Source organism: Athene noctua, chromosome 16, assembly GCF_965140245.1.
Source record: "Athene noctua chromosome 16, bAthNoc1.hap1.1, whole genome shotgun sequence".
NCBI lineage: Eukaryota > Metazoa > Chordata > Aves > Strigiformes > Strigidae > Athene > Athene noctua.
The window spans coordinates 15,519,146-15,535,096 of record NC_134052.1 but is presented as its reverse complement, the minus strand read 5'-3'; the positions used below and the strand labels follow the sequence as shown (position 1 = coordinate 15,535,096).

Genomic DNA, 15,951 nt, shown 5'->3' with positions numbered 1-15,951 from the left:
GGCGGCGGCACAGGATGCTTCTCATTTGGTGTTGTGTTTGTTTGCTGCGGCGCGGGGTTCTGGCACCCGCCGGGCGCCCGCCAGCCCTCCCGTGTAGGTAGTGAGGTCATTTTTCCATGTATTCCCCCTTTTTACATACTGTATATGGAAAGACAATGAAGCGCCTTTCTGGCGTTTTAATGGGAACACGTCGCCAGCCCCCAAAGTGGTCCCGTTTATTAGCGCTTCACATTAAACAACAACAACAACAAAAAAAAAAGTGAGTCAGGATTTAGTCTTGTTAACACTAATGTGAATTTAATTTAGGAGAAGCTTGAAAATTAATGTCATTTGTTAAATATCCATTTCCCCTAAAAGGCAATTCTTTGCCAACAACAACAACAAAAAACCCCTCTTCTTCTATTCAAAAAAATTTTTTTTTTTTTTTAATAGCCTTTTTTGGCGATATCAGCCTGGTTTAAATCACTCGGCGTTCAAGGAACGGATGCCACCGGGTTTTTATGCAACAGATTGTCATTTCTCCTTTTCACATTGAACAAAAAAAAATACTGTAAATCATAAAGCGATTCATGGGAGGGGGATGAAGCTCCGGCAAAACATCGGCGGCTCCAAGCGGGGCCCGGCAACGGCTCAGCAAGACCCAGCGGCTGCCGGAGCCGGGACGCAGCCAGCGAGGGCCGGGAGGTGAAAGGGCTCCGGCACACGGTGGTTTCTTCCAGCTCTGAGGACTGGAGCAAAGGCGTCGGAGCAGCCAGGCTCTATTTTTGGGTGGTTTCATGGGAAAACGGGGTGAGCCGTGGGGACCACGCACCGATGCGCTGGCAAAATAATAACCACACCGAGGCTCGTTTCAGAGGAGGATATCACATGTTTTATTATATTTTAATCTGAGAACAGCTGTTTTTCCTGCAGAGCACATCTCCGAGCGGCACGGCGCGGGGCCGTGGGGTGGCCGCCGGCATCTCGCCCCGCTGCCGGCGCTGCCGGAGCCACCGGCCCGCGCCGAGCCCAGCCCAGCTCGCGGAGCCCGAGGCGGCTGACGGGGCGGGCGGGCGGCAGCCTGGAAATTAATACATTTGCCAGGTTGTCAAAACATTAATCAACGGATACAAAAATCTGGAAATGGTTGGGACAACATGTATTTGCGGAAAATATGTGTTCACACAACAAGCACACAAGATGGGAACAATTATATGAAGATGTTTTAATAATTAACCAGTATAAAACAGTTTGCTCTCCATACAGTTCTAGACAATAAAAGTGTTTGCAGTCATATTTTTCTTTTGTACAAAATTCCAGTCAATTGTTCCACAATATTTACATTGTCATTCCCTTTTTCACAAAATATCTCCTTTTCCCCCCTCCCCTTTTTTTTTTTTTTTTAAATCCAGCTTTGCTACATAAATGCTTTAGATCTCATGGATATCCCTTGATTTATTTTTAAAAAGTCTAATAAAAAAACCCCAAAAGACATTAAATACCATTTTATATATAAAAATGCTTAGTAAAAATATAGTTTTGTTGCCCAATTAAAATATATTGCTGAGAATACAGTAAAAACTGTCCTAAAGCCCACCCCTAACAGGCGCCGACTCTTTAATGGCCCCAGCAAAGTCTTCCTAAAAGTTTTCCCCCCGCCCTGCCCTGAAAGTCCGCCTGCCCTTGGGTTAAATACTGAGGGCAGGTCGCTTCGGCTCATCCTGGTGGTGGTTGTTTCAGGCAGGATTTACTGGAATTGGCGTAAAAATGCCCTTTTGAGCTGGTGGGAGCTACAGCTCCGCTCTGTTGAGGGCTGGAGCGGGGAGGGCGGCAGGCAGGGTAGTGCTTGGGAAAGGCGTCTATCTGTGTTATATAGTTATACGGTATATCAGTGAGTTCAGCATGTTTTGTCTCTAGAAAAAAAAAAAAAAAAAACAAACAAAAAACACCAAAATAAAAAATTAAAACAAAACAAAACAAACGAAAGCGATGCATTTAATGAGATACTCTAAATATGATGGAGCTCGTGGTTAAAGGAGAATGGCTTTTTGATTTTAGAGGAGAGTCGGGGCTCTCCCGGCGAGAGCATCGGGCGGTGGGGCCAACCTAACCGGTGATGCAGGGGCTATAGTAGACAGCGCTGCTGGCATCGGACAAGGCAGATATCAAGCTGCTCTCCTCGCAGGAGATGCTTCTAGGAGTCACTTTGGACAAGGAGACATGGTAAGGGAGGCCCGAGGCTTCGGGACGAGTCCTGCTCATGTTCAAATACTGGTCGAACTCGTTGCGGTCAACGTCTGTCCAGAGCTCGGTTTGGTTCAAGTGATCCACGCTCTCCATGTGGTGGGCTTCGGGCGGGGGCGAGAGCTGGCCCAGGTGGGCAGAAAGCCCGTTCTGAGTTCCCGAGCACATCTGGTTGTAGTATATGCTGGAGGGATGGGGAGTCCTCATGGCGTCGGCCAAGTGCGAGGGGGTCTGCGCGTAGGGCACCGCCACGTCCCGCCCCATGCACTTCTCCTGGGGAAACTCCATCTGGTGATGGTGGTGGTAGCCGCGAAAGGGCATCATGTTGCAGTCATCCTGCATGTGCGGAGGGAAAAACGCCGGCTCGGTTTGTTCCAAGACATCCAAGGGAGACATCTCAGGAGTTGGCAAGCCATAGTTTTCAATATCCGACCCCATGGAGTGGAGTTCTCTGAAGTGGTTAAGTGGGGGAGGCTGGGGGTGGCCCGGCTGGCTGCCGCCATGGTGACTCATGCTGAAGTTGTCACTGCAAGGCTGGGAAAGGTTATGCAGGAGGATATTGGGTTCCATCCTCTTGATTTTCTTGGCTTGCTTCTTTCTCCTTGGGCGGTACTTGTAGTTGGGGTGATCCTGGAGATGCTGGATTCGCAGCCGCTCTGCCTCTTCCACGAAGGGACGCTTGTCGCTGGCACTCAGCGCTTTCCACGATTGACCTGGAAGGGGAAAGCGAAGCTCTGTGACACCGGCTCGGCCACCCGGTGCTGGCCGGGGCATGGGGACACCCAAGGAGAGGGAGCCCTTGGAGTGGGAAGGGGTCCCTCGGACGGTTCGGTGCCCGAGTGGGGTCCCGGTGCTGGCACAAGGAAGGGCTGGGGAGAGGGAGCCCAAGCAGGGCTTGGGCTGTGCCCAGCACTTCGGCACAGCGGGAGAATGGGGGTTCAAAGCCCGGGGGGGGCCACAGGAACCCCTCTGCCAGAGCTGAGGATTCTGCCCCCCGCTGCCCCTCGGCACAGCCCAGTCCCTGATGTGCCTGCTTCCCTGCATCCCGCACCCACCGCCCCACTCTCTGCGGCCCCACTCGCCCACCCCACAGCCCCATATCCTGAATCCCACGTCCCCACACCCCGTGGCTCCGCATCCTGCTGCCCCATCTGGCCATATCCTGCTTCCCGTAGTCCCGCATCCTGCAGCCCCCTCTGCCCATATCCTGCTTCCCGTGTTCCCACATCCCGCATCCTACAGCCGTGCATCCCGCATCCTGCAGCCCTGTATTCCCATATCCTGCAGCCCCGCAGCTGCGTACCCCAGAGCCCTGCACCTCTGCAGCCCCGCAGTTTCCCTGCATCCTGCGTACACGCAGCTCTGTCTCCTCACATCCCCCTGCCCCATATTCCCCCACCCTCTAGCACCATACCCCGCAGCCCTCGAGCCCGCAGCCGCATCCCTTCATCCCACATCCCTACAGCTCGCATCCCGCAGCTCTCCAACCTTGCAGCCCGCAGCCCTGCAGCCCGCCGTGCCCCATCCTTGTAACCCAGCTCCTGCACCCCCATTCCCTCGCAGCCTGCGCCCCGCAGCCCCGCAGCCTTGCAGCGCACACCCCAACACCTCGAGCCCCTTCATCCCGCACTCCCAGCCCTGGATCCCCGCATCCTGCTGCCCGGGACCCCTGCAGCCCACCCCCCCAGCCCCATAGCCACTATCCCTGCATCCCCAGCCCCGTACCCCCACATCCCTGCATCCGTAACTCCGCACTCCTGCATCCCGCAGATCTACACTCTCGCAGCTCGCAGCCTCACCCCCGCACCCCTGCATCCCGCATCCCTGTACTCTCGCAGCCTGCACCCCCAGCCCCGTATCCCTGTATCCCGCGTCCCTAACTTCCTACCCCGGCACCCCACAGCTCTCTACTCCTGCAGCCCACATCCCCAGCCCTGTACCCCCACATCCCTGTCTCCTCAGCACTTTACCCCTGCATCCTGCATCCCTGCACTCTTGCAGCCTGCACCCCTAGCCCCGTACTGCTGTAACCCCAAATCCCCAGCTCTGCACCCCAACATCCCTGCATCCCTAGCTCTGTATCCCCTTCTCCTGCATCCCTGCACTCCTGCAGCGCACACCCCCAGCCCCGTACCCCCACATCCCTGCCTCCCCAGCCCCGTACCCCCTCCTCCTGCATCCCTGCACTCCTGCAGCGCACACCCCCAGCCCCGTACCCCCACATCCCTGCCTCCCCAGCCCCGTACCCCCTCCTCCTGCATCCCTGCACTCCTGCAGCGCACACCCCCAGCCCCGTACCCCCACATCCCTGCCTCCCCAGCCCCGTACCCCCTCCTCCTGCATCCCTGCGCTCCTGCAGCGCACACCCCCAGCCCCGTACCCCCACATCCCTGCCTCTCCAGCCCCGTACCCCCTCCTCCTGCATCCCTGCGCTCCTGCAGGCAGCACCCCCATCCCAGTACCCCTGGAACTCTGCCTCCCCAGCCCTGTACCCCCACATCCCTAACTCCGTACTCCCGCATCCCTGCTCTCTCACAGCCCGCCTCCCCGGCCCCGTCCCCCCCCATCCCAGCCTCCCCAGCCCCGCTGCCCGTCCTCCCGCACCCGTCCCGCTCACCCAGCATCTTGCTGAGCACGGCGTTGTGCAGGTCGGGGTTCTGCTGCGCCAGCCGCTTGCGCTCATCCTTCGCCCAGACCATGAAGGCGTTCATGGGCCGGCGGATGCGGGAGTCCTCGCCGGCCTTGCCCTCGGCTCGCCCGGCCGGGGGGCTGTATCCATAGCCCGGCTCGGGGCTGGGCGTGCGGCTGGGGGCCGCGCCGGGGGCCGCGCCCGGGGCCCCGGGGCCGAAGGCGAAGCCGGGCTCGGGGCTGGGCGTGCGGCTGGCGGGGGAGGCGGCTCCCGGGGGGCGCGGGAAGGCGAGCCCGGGCTCAGCGGCCGGCACGGCGGCGGTGACCCATGAACAGTCGCCCCGGGGTTGCGATATCTCCTCTCGGCAGTAGTTAGACTCAGATATATTCATTCCAGCTGGACAGCACTTTGTGTCCGACCCGACCGGGTTACCGGAGAGAGAACCGGGTCCCGCCGCGTCCCACCGGGTCCAGCAGCCGCCGAGCACCAGCCCCGCCGCTCGCCTCCGCTTCGGGGGGATTTGGGGTCGGCTTGTTTTGTTTGGGTTTCTTTTCTTTTTTTTTTTTTTTTTCTTTCTCTTTTATTTTTTTTTTTTTCCCCCCTTTCCCCCCAAAAAAAACTTTTGGGATGATGCTGGGCTGGAAGGGGCAAAATATAGCCGGGCTGGACCAATCAGCGGGGCGGAGGGGAGGAGGAGGAGGAGGAGGACGAGAGGGAGAGGAGGAGGGAGAGGAGGAGGAGGAGGAGAAGGAGATGGAGATGAGGGGGAGGAGGAGGAGAAGAAGGAGGAGAAGGAGAAGGAGGAGGAGGAGGAGGAGGAGGAGGAGGTGGAGGAGGAGGAGGAGGAGGAGGAGGAGGAGGAGGAGGAGGAGGAGGAAGGGGGGAGTCCCCAGGCACCCGCAGGAAGAGCGACCCGGGGAGGGCCGGGCTGGGACCGGTGTGGACGCTGCTGCCCAGTTCCCTTCCTTCAAAGGAAGAGAATTGTTAATTTTTTCTCTGCCTTCTTTTCCTTTTTTCCTTTTTTTTTTTTTTTCTCTGCCTTCTTTTCTTCTTTCGTTTTTCTCTGCCTTCTTTTCCTTTTCTTTCTTTCTTTCTTTCTTTCTTTCTTTCTTTCTTTCTTTCTTTCTTTCTTTCTTTCTTTCTTTCTTTCTTTCTTTCTCTCTCTCTCTCTTTCTTTCTTTCTTTCTTTCTTTCTTTCTTTCTTTCTTTCTTTCTTTCTTTCTTTCTTTCTTTCTTTCTTTCTTTCTTTCTTTCTTTCTTTCTTTCTTTCTTTCTTTCTTTCTTTCTTTCTTTCTTTCTTTCTTTCTTTCTTTCTTTCTTTCTTTCTTTCTTTCTTTCTTTTTTTTTTTCTCTGCAAGCCCCTCTCCTGGCTACTTGCAATCTGCCCACGCCTCCCGCAGCCCCGCCGAGCCTAGGCAGGGCAGTGTTTAGATTCGCCTGCCAGGCTGCCTGTTTGCAGGCGGACAGGGATGCTTGGGGCTTTGCGTTTATTTTTTTTATGACTTATTTCGTGTGTGTGTTTTGGCTAACATTCCCCATCCGGGGTCGGGGGCAGCCCTGGGGTGAAGCCAGGGGCGAGCCCTCTTCCCCTGGCAATTTTCTGGTGGGAATTTCAGTGCCAGGGGGGAGAAACTGCTCTTGCGTTTTTAATAAAGCGCTGTTGACATGGAAAGAAACTCGTTTCCAGCCTGTCAGCCTTAGGGACTGTTGAGGAATGGTGGGTTCACTGGCAGGCGGGGGATCGTGGCTAAAACCTCCCACCCGAGCTGCGCTGCAGGGGCTGGCCCAGCTGTGCTGTTGCCGCACGCACCGTGGGCACAGCCACATACCCACGGCATGCTGCCATCCGGGGAGCAGCCTGTCCCCTGCCACCAGGTCAGTGTTCCTCCCGCTCGGCTGCTGTCCGGCAGCGATTCGCAGTGCCAAGAGCCGGCCTAGGTGGTCTGAAGGTTCTTCCTGCCCTTGGCACGGAGGAGTTTTGAACCGTGCGGGACCCTTTTGCAAGCCAGGAGATCTGCTGGCAGATTGTCCCTGCTCCCTGACACCCTGACACCCCCCCCCCAAGCCATCGGGCTGAGGTGTGAAATGTGCTCCAGCTCTGGGCAGCTGCCTCCGAGTCCCCGCTGGCTGAGACATGCCTGAGACCCCATCCCGAAAGCTGAACCTCTGTGTTCAGGAAGACTTGGGGCACCAAATTGCGCAAGAGCCCAGCTCCCAGCCTCCTCGCAGCGGTGTGGTATTGCATGCCATGGTTTCTGTGTGTCTGGAAGTGATTTGAGAAAGCTGGTCTGCTGTTAACCCTAAACAAAACAAAGGCCTTAAAAAAAAAAAAAAAAATCTTGTCTCACTTATTCTTCAATCGCAAACCAGGAGTGACAGAGGTTTCAGGCTAGATTTCCTTCACATTCCTGGAGCCTCTTATTAATATTTTGCAAGAGCAAATCAGCACCAGTGCACAGGAGAGCCCGCACGGCTGCAAGGAACCTCCTCTCCGCTCTCCCCCGTCCTGCCCCGGCCGTACAGCCCAGGACGGTGCTGGAGCATCGCCACGCCAGAGGAGCAGCCGCGTGCCACTGGCCGGAGCCGAGCCCCTGCGCTGCCGGAGGCTTTGGCTCTTTGCCCCAGCCCTGGGAGCAGCAAGGTGGGTGTTGGGGGGGGAGCTGGGGGCCCCCAGGCCAGGGCCCGTGTCTGCTTGTGGAGTGAAATGAGCAGCTTTGGGGGCAGTCGGACTGGGCAGCCGCTGGGGACACGGCAGGCATGTTCCCCCACCGCCAGTCCTGGCCTTTGGCCCTCCCACCACACCCACCCAGCAGCACCCTTGGCCTCCGGGTGGGCTCAGGGCAGTCCCAGAGCCGGGCTTGGCCCTGGTGCCACCAACCGGTACTTGGGATGTGGTGGTGATGAGCTGCAGTGGGGGTGGCAGAGGGGGAAATTCAGATTTTTCCAACCTTGACAATGATGCCAGGAGCCAGGGCAAACCCTCCTGGGGATGGGGGAGGCAGAGCAGAGCCTCGTGCCTGCCACGCTCGCCCTGTGCGACCTCTGAGGCGTTGGGCCTCCTCCGCAGGGGATGGCAGGGCACTCGCCCCGGGTGGGGGATCGGCGCGGTGCTGCCGTCCCTGTCTGCACTGGGGTGGCTTGGGACTTCCTTGGCCCACCGCACGAAGCTGAGCACCTCAACAGCAGAGCGTGTGTGCGGTGCAAACCCTGCCCCGCAGTGTGTCTGCCAGCGGGACGGGGGGGGGAGAGCCAGGGAGGGTGGTGGAGGGGGAAAGGAAGGACACGGCTGCTGGAGGAGGAGAGATGAGAGCTGTGAAGCGGGGAGAGAGGGGTAGGAGCAGCGTGTGAAGCACCTAGAAATGCCTGGTGAAAAAATACCAGGCTGCAAAGCATCCAAAAATGCCCAGAGCAGCCTAGGAGGGCGACAGGAAGGGGGGGGGGGGCGCGCTGCCTGCGTGGGCAATGCCACAATGCTTCGCTCCCCCCCCTACCACCAGCATCCGCCCCACAGAGCGAAAGCTCCCGCACCCAGCCCGGCTGCGGGGTGATGGCCACGGGGTCTGTGTCCAGCTCGGCTTTCCCGGGGTGGGGACAGACCCACAAACCCCTCTCCTTTCTCCCCGCTGCCCCGAGGACATGGGGATGCGACATGGGGTGCTGGTGACCCCCCCGGCCCTGGCACATGTGCGGCGGCACACGGGGAGGAAGCGCTGGACATCCCTGGGCAGAGATAAGGTCGGCGTGTGCCGGCTGGGTGACCTCTCCCCGCGCCCTCCTCGCCGGGCCTGGCGTCGGGCGAGCTGGACCCCATCCCAGCACACAACTTCAGGAGTTGTATCTTTTTATTTTTTCCCTTTTCTTTCTTTATTTTTTTTTTTTCTTTCTCCCCCCCCCCCCCCGGTTTTATTAGGCTGGCGGCTCGCTGCCCCCACCGTGGCCCCCGGTTTCCCTTCCTAGCATCCCGCGCAGTCCAGCACCACACCTAGCAGAGGAAGCGTGGCGGGGACGGCAGCCTCCGCTCCCCAGCACAAAGGCATTTTCCCTCCCTGCCCCCAGCCCGCGCCTCTGGCTGCCCGTTATTCCTCCCAGCCAGGTCCGACGCCGAGCTCCCACCCGCCTAAAAATAGAGGCGGCACCACCTGGACCATCCCGAGGGGTCTCAGGGATTTGGGGGCTCAAAGTGGGGGTGGTGGGGATGGCAAGAAGGTAAGAGAGTGTTGATGGCTGAGCCCGATGGTTATTCCTGCTGCTGATGGCTGCGGGTTGGGGCAGGAACCCCAGGCTGGACTAGGGGCTGTGCAACCAAATCCAAGGGATTTACCCCCAGAATTTACATCCAGGTTACAGAGGCAGCAGGTGGATGCTGCAGGGCCCTGGTGGCACAGCAGCAGCAAAGCTCTGAACAGTGATGGGAAAACTGCTTTTTATTCTCATTTTGCAGAGGGTGCAAGGCACGAGGGGAGCAGTCAGTGGGGCAGGGGCGGGGGCAGGATCTGTCCCTGGGGCTGGGTGCGGACACTGAACCCCCCCGCGGCAGCCAGCGCCAGCTTCACTGGCTCACATGGACCAGCCTGGCTTCGAGATGTGTCCATGCCACTGATGGATTAATCACCATGCAATTACCAGTCTGGGGCTGGGGACGTGGTGCGGCCAATTGGATGAATGAGATATTTCATGGGAAGAGATTTCTTATTAATTACAGCTAATAATTATCTTTAGGCCACACTGCAGAGGTACCCGGAGCGGTGGGGCCAGGCGGGATGGATGTGACTGACACCCACACCCGCTTCCTCACCCCGAAGGAGATGCCCTTTACCAGGGGTGGCTGAGGGGAGCGGGGACATTCCTCACGCAGTGGGGGGGGGCCCTGCAGCACTGCCCAGGCCGGTGGCTCCCCCAGCCTCCCGAGACATGCCCCCGCGCCGGCGGGTCCCGCGGGCTCCCCAGGGGCCGGGGCCGCTGCAGCCTTGCTGGAACAAAGGCTTCCCGAAGAAAGGCGCTTCCTGGAGAGCAAAGGACTCGGGACCGGGAGACTGAAGTCATCTGCTGGGAAACACTCCGTGTTTCACCGGAGCCTCCCTTTTTCCAGGGCCCAGCTCAGCGCCTGGTTTCCTTGGGGACAAACAGTTCAGTGGGTCAGGCAGAGCTGGAAAGCACCGAGCAAGCCGGCCGGGGGCTGGCGGGCGCCAGCAGATGCGGTGTGACATCTGTGTTAGGAGCATCCCACAGCAGCCATGTGCCCATGCGAGGGTGACATGTCCCCCCTGTCCCCAGCCAGGGACCAGACTCTCTCCCACCCAAGCTGGGGTGGAGAATGGGTGGTTGCAGTCAGCCCCAGCTCTGGGGATGGTCAGCTCAGCTGTTTTCTGCTCATTTGCTCTTTTTCTTGGCTTCCAGCTCCACCTGACATGCAAAGGGCACTGGGGACAGTGGAAAGGTGCTCTGGGCCACAGTGGCTCTCTGTCCTGGGAGCATGCTGGCCCAGGTGCCTGTTGCCACCCTGTCCCACTGCCACCCACACGGGCAGGTTCCCGACGGCTGCGGGACTGAGCCAGGAGCACGGTGCGGCCCGCACTGGCCAAGCCCGGCCATCAGGCACTACATCTGAGGAAGGAGAGAAAGTTGTCTTTCTTTTTCAGCTCTTTTCAATAACCAGAGGTCAGCCTTGTCTATACAGGATTCTAACTGGAATGGCAACAGCAATACCCATTGTGTGAGCAGCGAAACCCACAGCTAACCCAAAAAAGCTGTTTGCTCCGCACAGGCACAGCCGGCGCAGCCTCCCGGGTGGTGGCCAGAGCCCTCGGTCCTCAGCGGGGCCGTTCTGCCTCCCCTTCCCCTGCCACAGCCTCTCCTTGCACCGCCCTAGCTCTCCCGTGAGGGTCCCACCAGCTCGGGGTTCTGCGCTTCAGCCACATCGCCCCGTGTTTGCTCCCCGACCCGCTCCCGGTGAAACCCTGGGGTGCAGCCCCCACGCCCCAAGCGTGAGCGGAGCTGCTGCAAATCCCACCCACGGCACAACAGCCCGGCTAAGGCCGGGGAAAGGCTTCGGCACGGCGCGGAGCACGAGGAGGGCTGAGCGTGCCGGAGCGTGCGGGGCACACACGCTGCCTGGAGTTGCTTCCCCGGCAGCTGACTGCAGCGGCAGTCGCTGCTTTAATACTCGATTCCCATCACAGAGAGAACCCAGGCTTTTAGGAAGGAAAGTCTTACACTTCTACCAACTATTTCAAGACTCCCATAAACACATTTTTGGTTCAGCATTAATGAATTACCTCAATGCAGAGCTACTCATGCCAAATACATGAATACAGAGTGTAGAAAAGCCGCCGAGAAGCAGATTTGGCTGCTATTCAGCTGCTCCGATCGGCACAATTTCTTTTCTCGATTATAGCAAGAAAATGTTCTCTGCCTGTGGCACCGCGTCCTCCCAGGAACAGGCAGCTGGCTGACAGTTGGGCTGAGCAGAGCCTGGGCACGCCGGGGTTATTCGCTGCTTCCATCACTTGAATTGGCAGAAAATGTTGCTTGCTGGTGTCTGTGCAGGAGATGCAGCCAAGAAGCAGGATCCTGCTCTTTCTGCATGCCCAAGCTCGCTGCTCCGGGCCGCCAGACCTCCTCCTGGGTGCCGAGGAAAGGAGAACTGCAATCAGGAGGGTTTCTGAGCCTGGCTTTTTTGGGGATGTGGGTCGGGGCTGCCTGTCTCTGGCCCTGCAGCCCACGAGCACCACGGCCGGGTGCAGCTCCACCACGGCCCCTCGCCATGGCGCCGTGAACCCTCAGCCACGGCCTCGGCGACCGTGTCCCCGGCTTCCCTGTCATGCTGGGGACTGTCAGGAGACAATGTACCCCCCAGAAAGAGCACAGCTCTGCTTTTACAAAAACTTTTCTCACCGGGGCTCTGCACCCCGTGTTCCCAACCTCCGCATCCCGCTGGGAGTTTGCTCACCCCTCGCTCTTCGAGCATCATTTGACTGGAAGTACCATGGATAATTGGGCTCGTGCTACATCATGGATGCTGCTTTCAAGCAGGGGAGAGGAGAGGAATTAAGGAAGGCCACACAGCGGTCACACCTCCACTGCTTTGTGTCTCAGTTCTCAGGAGCTTGTCAGCAAGGGCTGAGCTGGTTATTGCCTCTCTGCTCCCTAAAATTAAACTCTGGCAGCAGGGGAGCAGGGGAGGGGGCGCCTGGCAGCCGGCAGCAGGAGGGTCGCCCGTCCTCTCCCTCCACGGGAGGGCTGATGCAGCAACGCAGGACGTCTCCATCTGGGAAAGGTTTGCTGTTCTCAAGAGCTGCTGTGGCTCCCGACGTGTTTTAACTTAGCGTGAGGCATTACCTCACCGGCCTGCTGCAGATGGCAGATGGCTGCTGGCTGCGCCACGCTCCCCTCTCCCCTTCCCCGCTTCATCTGCAGCCCCTGAGCCCGGTGCTTTCTGCTCAGGTTTTTCCATGCACTGGCTGGTTGCTCACAGGATCCTGGAGAGGTGGTTGCCTGGTTTCTGAGCATCACCCCAGCTACGCCTGGAGGGAGAGGAGCCCTTTGCAGCACCCCTGGAAGAAGGGGAACACTTTGCAGCACCCCTGGAGGAAGAGGAGCCCTTTGCAGTATCCCTGGAGGTGACAACCTTGGCTGAAGCTTGCAGCCCACCTCCCTGAACAGGGGGTCTCAGGGCCCCCTCTCTGCTTCACCAAAGCTTTTCCTGCCCAGCAAAAAGGATGTTGCTGAGAGCGCTCCCACCTTCATATAGACACAGAAACCTTTGCCAAACTCAAGTGGAGGAGAAGAGTTTTGGCTCAGAGGTGGGTAGATGCCACCGTGGCTCTGTGCCTCAGTTTCACCACACACTGTGAAGGCCACGGGGCAACCCAGCCTCTCCTCGGGGCCTTTAGAGAAAACAGTCTCCCTGGCAAAGGTCAGGATGTATCAGGGTAATTTTGACAGAGTGCTTCTTTCCTGAGAGAGAACAATAATAATAATAATTACAATAATAATACTAAGAATAAAGAAAAGGGCCTTGGGAGCTTTCCTTCCCTGCAAGCAGAGGAACAACTTTTGCTTTTTGGTGGTGTACTGGGGACATTAAGGGAAGGGAAATGAGCATGAATGTGCTGCATTTGCAGCTCAAAACCCCAAGAACCATGACATCCCCCCTCCCTAAATAGGCCTAAAAAATGAGATTTAAAAGCTTGCCACAGACAGCACCTTTTCCTTCACTTTCTGATTTCAGAGCATCCTTTGTGCTGCAGCAAAATCCCCCAGCAACAGAGCTGGAGCTCGGGGATGCTGCAAGTGGCTGCGGGGGGTTTTGGCGCAGGGATGGAGGAGGAGGATGACGGTGAGGACCCCCAGGGATGAAGCTTGTGCCAGTGTCGGGGTTCCCCACAGCTGGTGAGGCGCAGGGGGGCTGGGGGCAGGAGGGAGGCAGCAGGGAAGGGCTCCAAGGGAAAGGCTTTGTTCATGGGCCAGCTGGGAGCGTGCGAGGGCCTCCGGGTTCCAGGATTTCTCCTCCACTTCGCTCCTGCTGTGCGCGGGAGCCGGGCCAAGGTGGAGCACGGCGGGGTGGAGCGGGTCCCTGAGGAAGGCAGGGGACGGCCGCACATTGAGCCCTTAAATTGCCTGGGAAAGCAGTTCTATCTTTCCAGCTCCCTCCAGGGATCTTCTCGCACCGTTTCCCAGGCTGCTTGGCCTGAACACCTCCACCTCTGCCCTCATCCAGCCAGCTCTCTTGCTTGGCCTGTTCAACTTTGCTCCGATCTGAAAGCGCACGGGAAGGATAAAGCAAAGGCTCATGACAGAACGGCCCTTCGTGGTGTGCTCGAGCTGGAGAAATAAGGTTAAAGGCTCTTATCTGATGGAGCCGCAGCCTTGCCAAAGCCTGTTGCTATCAGCTCGGGACACATGTGCTATTGGCAAAGCTTCGGGGACACAATAATACAAACAGTTTTCATTGTCGAGTCAACAATGATGGGAGAAGGAGCCTGGTGCTATTACCGGTGTAAAAGGCGCGCTGTAGGAAAGCTCAGGACAGGAGGATGCAGTCGGGATCAACAGCGGGCTTTAGCAGATTACAGTTCTATTTGTATTCGGGAAGGAGAAACCTTCCATCCCCAGTGGGCTGGAGCCAGAAGGATGGAGCCAGGGGGGGCGGTTTAGGCTGCAAGGAAAAACTCTTTGAGCAGCGCTGGAAGCAGCTGCAGCAAAGTGCTGATGGCAGCGGGTTTGGGCAAGGGCAGGTTTGCAGCGCGTCAGCCCGAGGTCACACTCTGCCGGCTCAGGAGAAGTCACCCAGGGAAAAAACTTGGGGCCGTACATGACTGAGGGGGCTGCGAGGAGAAGGGGGGGGCTGCCCCCGTGACAGCCTGGGGCTGGCGGGATCCCTCTCCACAAAAATCTCTATTTGAACGGTGTGCGCAGGGTGGGAGGGCATTCGGCACACGCTGCACCCCCTCCTGCTGTCATTCGGACCGACACGAGGGCGGTGGGGAGAAGGTTGGTGCCTCGGGGCTGGTGCGTGGGGGCCGTGCTGCACCCCTGAGTTTTATGGGGTGAAGCGGCCTTCCAACACCCGTGTCACATCTCCCCGCACTCTTCCTCCTCAGGTTTCCTCCAAACAGGGGATTTATGGAGAACACACGCTCCTGGGCTGCGTTGGATGTGCGGGTGGATGAGTGGGGTGGGAGGATGAGTGGGATGAGGCCACCGTCCAGCCCAGGGCAGCAGCCCCTCCAAAGTGGCACCCAAGGTGGCTACCACATGCCCATGACTCTGCCTGCCCCAGCCTGGGGGCTGTGCCATGCCCCTGGCACCCAGGCAAGGTCTTGATCCACAATTCCACACACTGACGGGGGCACAGGGAAGATGCTTTGGGGAGAAGCATCCAACCACAAGATGGAGGGTCTCCAGCCACCTGGCTTGTGAAGGGTGAGCAGCTGGGCCACCCGGACTGAAGCCCAGTGCCAGCCCTCACCCTTGGGGGTGGATGGCAAGGTAATGGGGAGCATCGCCTCGGCCGTGCCTGTGATGGCGAGGAGGAGTCACAGGTTTGCCAGGATCCCCCTGCCTCCACTCCACAGGAGGCTGCAAAGCCGGGCAGGAGGTCAGGAACTTATCGGGTGCTGTCAGGGGTCAAGCACGGCTGGGGTGGCCGTTGCGACCAGGAGCAGGGAAGTCAGGCGGTGGCCACAGCTGGGAGGCAGGAAGCCCAAGGCAGCCAGCGAGTCTGTCCTCCTCGGCCTTCACCGTGTATTTTCATGAAACAATGCACCCCATGTTGGGCACAGCACGAGGCTGGCCCCCCCCGCACTGCGGACACTGTGAGGCCACCTGGCCCCCGTGCTAGCCGCCCTCACCCCGCATGCAGCTCCCCATCCCCGTGGGCTGCAGGATGGCACCAGCGTTGCCCCTTTTGTGCCAGGATTTGGGGTCTCTGCTGCAAGGTCTGGAGGGAGGAAAACACGGCGTGCCTTGGCTGTGGCCTGCAGCGCTGCTGTGCCCCTGCCTGCGCGGGCAGGGCTGCTGCCCAGCCCCGGGTGGCACAGCTGGCCCTGGCAAGACACACCTGCGGGGCAGCCGGGCTGGCAGGCCCCGAGGAAGCCCCCGCAGGAAGGATGGCTGTGCCAGCTGCCGGCCTGTCCCTCTCCCGTTCCCAGCTCGGCTGGTGCAGGGTAACTACCCGCCTCGAGCGGCCGGCTCTGCTGCCCGCACAGCCAGATATTCCACCTGGAAACAGCAACAGCCATCACTCAAACGCGCCAAGGAAAATCCCCGGCAGACCGAGATGCTCAGAGATACTGTGAGATGCAGACGAGCCCCTCCAGGCTGGGGGTGCGCTGGGGCGAGGGGAGGCATAACCCCCACCTCTGCGCTCCCAGCCCGTGGCGGCCGGGGCTTGGCGCTGCCTGCCAGCCCCACGAGCAGCCCCCGCGCACCCGGCAGGCGCTCGGAGCAGGCGGGGGGGGCAGCGAAGCCGGGGACAGAGAGGGGGGCTTCCCACGTGAGCTCCTCAGCGGGGTGGCCAGGACGGGGCAAGGCGCCTGGTGGTGAAGGCGCAGAGGGAGAGGGATTTCCTGAGCGCCGGCAGCCCAAGGATGGCCCCA

At 59.1% G+C, this 15,951-nt stretch overlaps 1 protein-coding gene across 1 annotated transcript; it reads right to left on the bottom strand.

Annotated features, from left to right (window-relative positions):
* Positions 1-857: 857 nt before the first annotated feature.
* Positions 858-5,464, bottom strand: SOX18 (SRY-box transcription factor 18). The gene is made up of 2 exons (XM_074920064.1): positions 4,841-5,464; positions 858-2,936 (listed from the first exon to the last, which is right to left on the bottom strand). The coding sequence occupies exons 1-2, from the start codon at positions 5,241-5,243 to the stop codon at positions 2,086-2,088; spliced, it is 1,254 nt and encodes a 417-aa protein (XP_074776165.1). The 5' UTR covers positions 5,244-5,464; the 3' UTR covers positions 858-2,085.
* Positions 5,465-15,951: the final 10,487 nt, after the last annotated feature.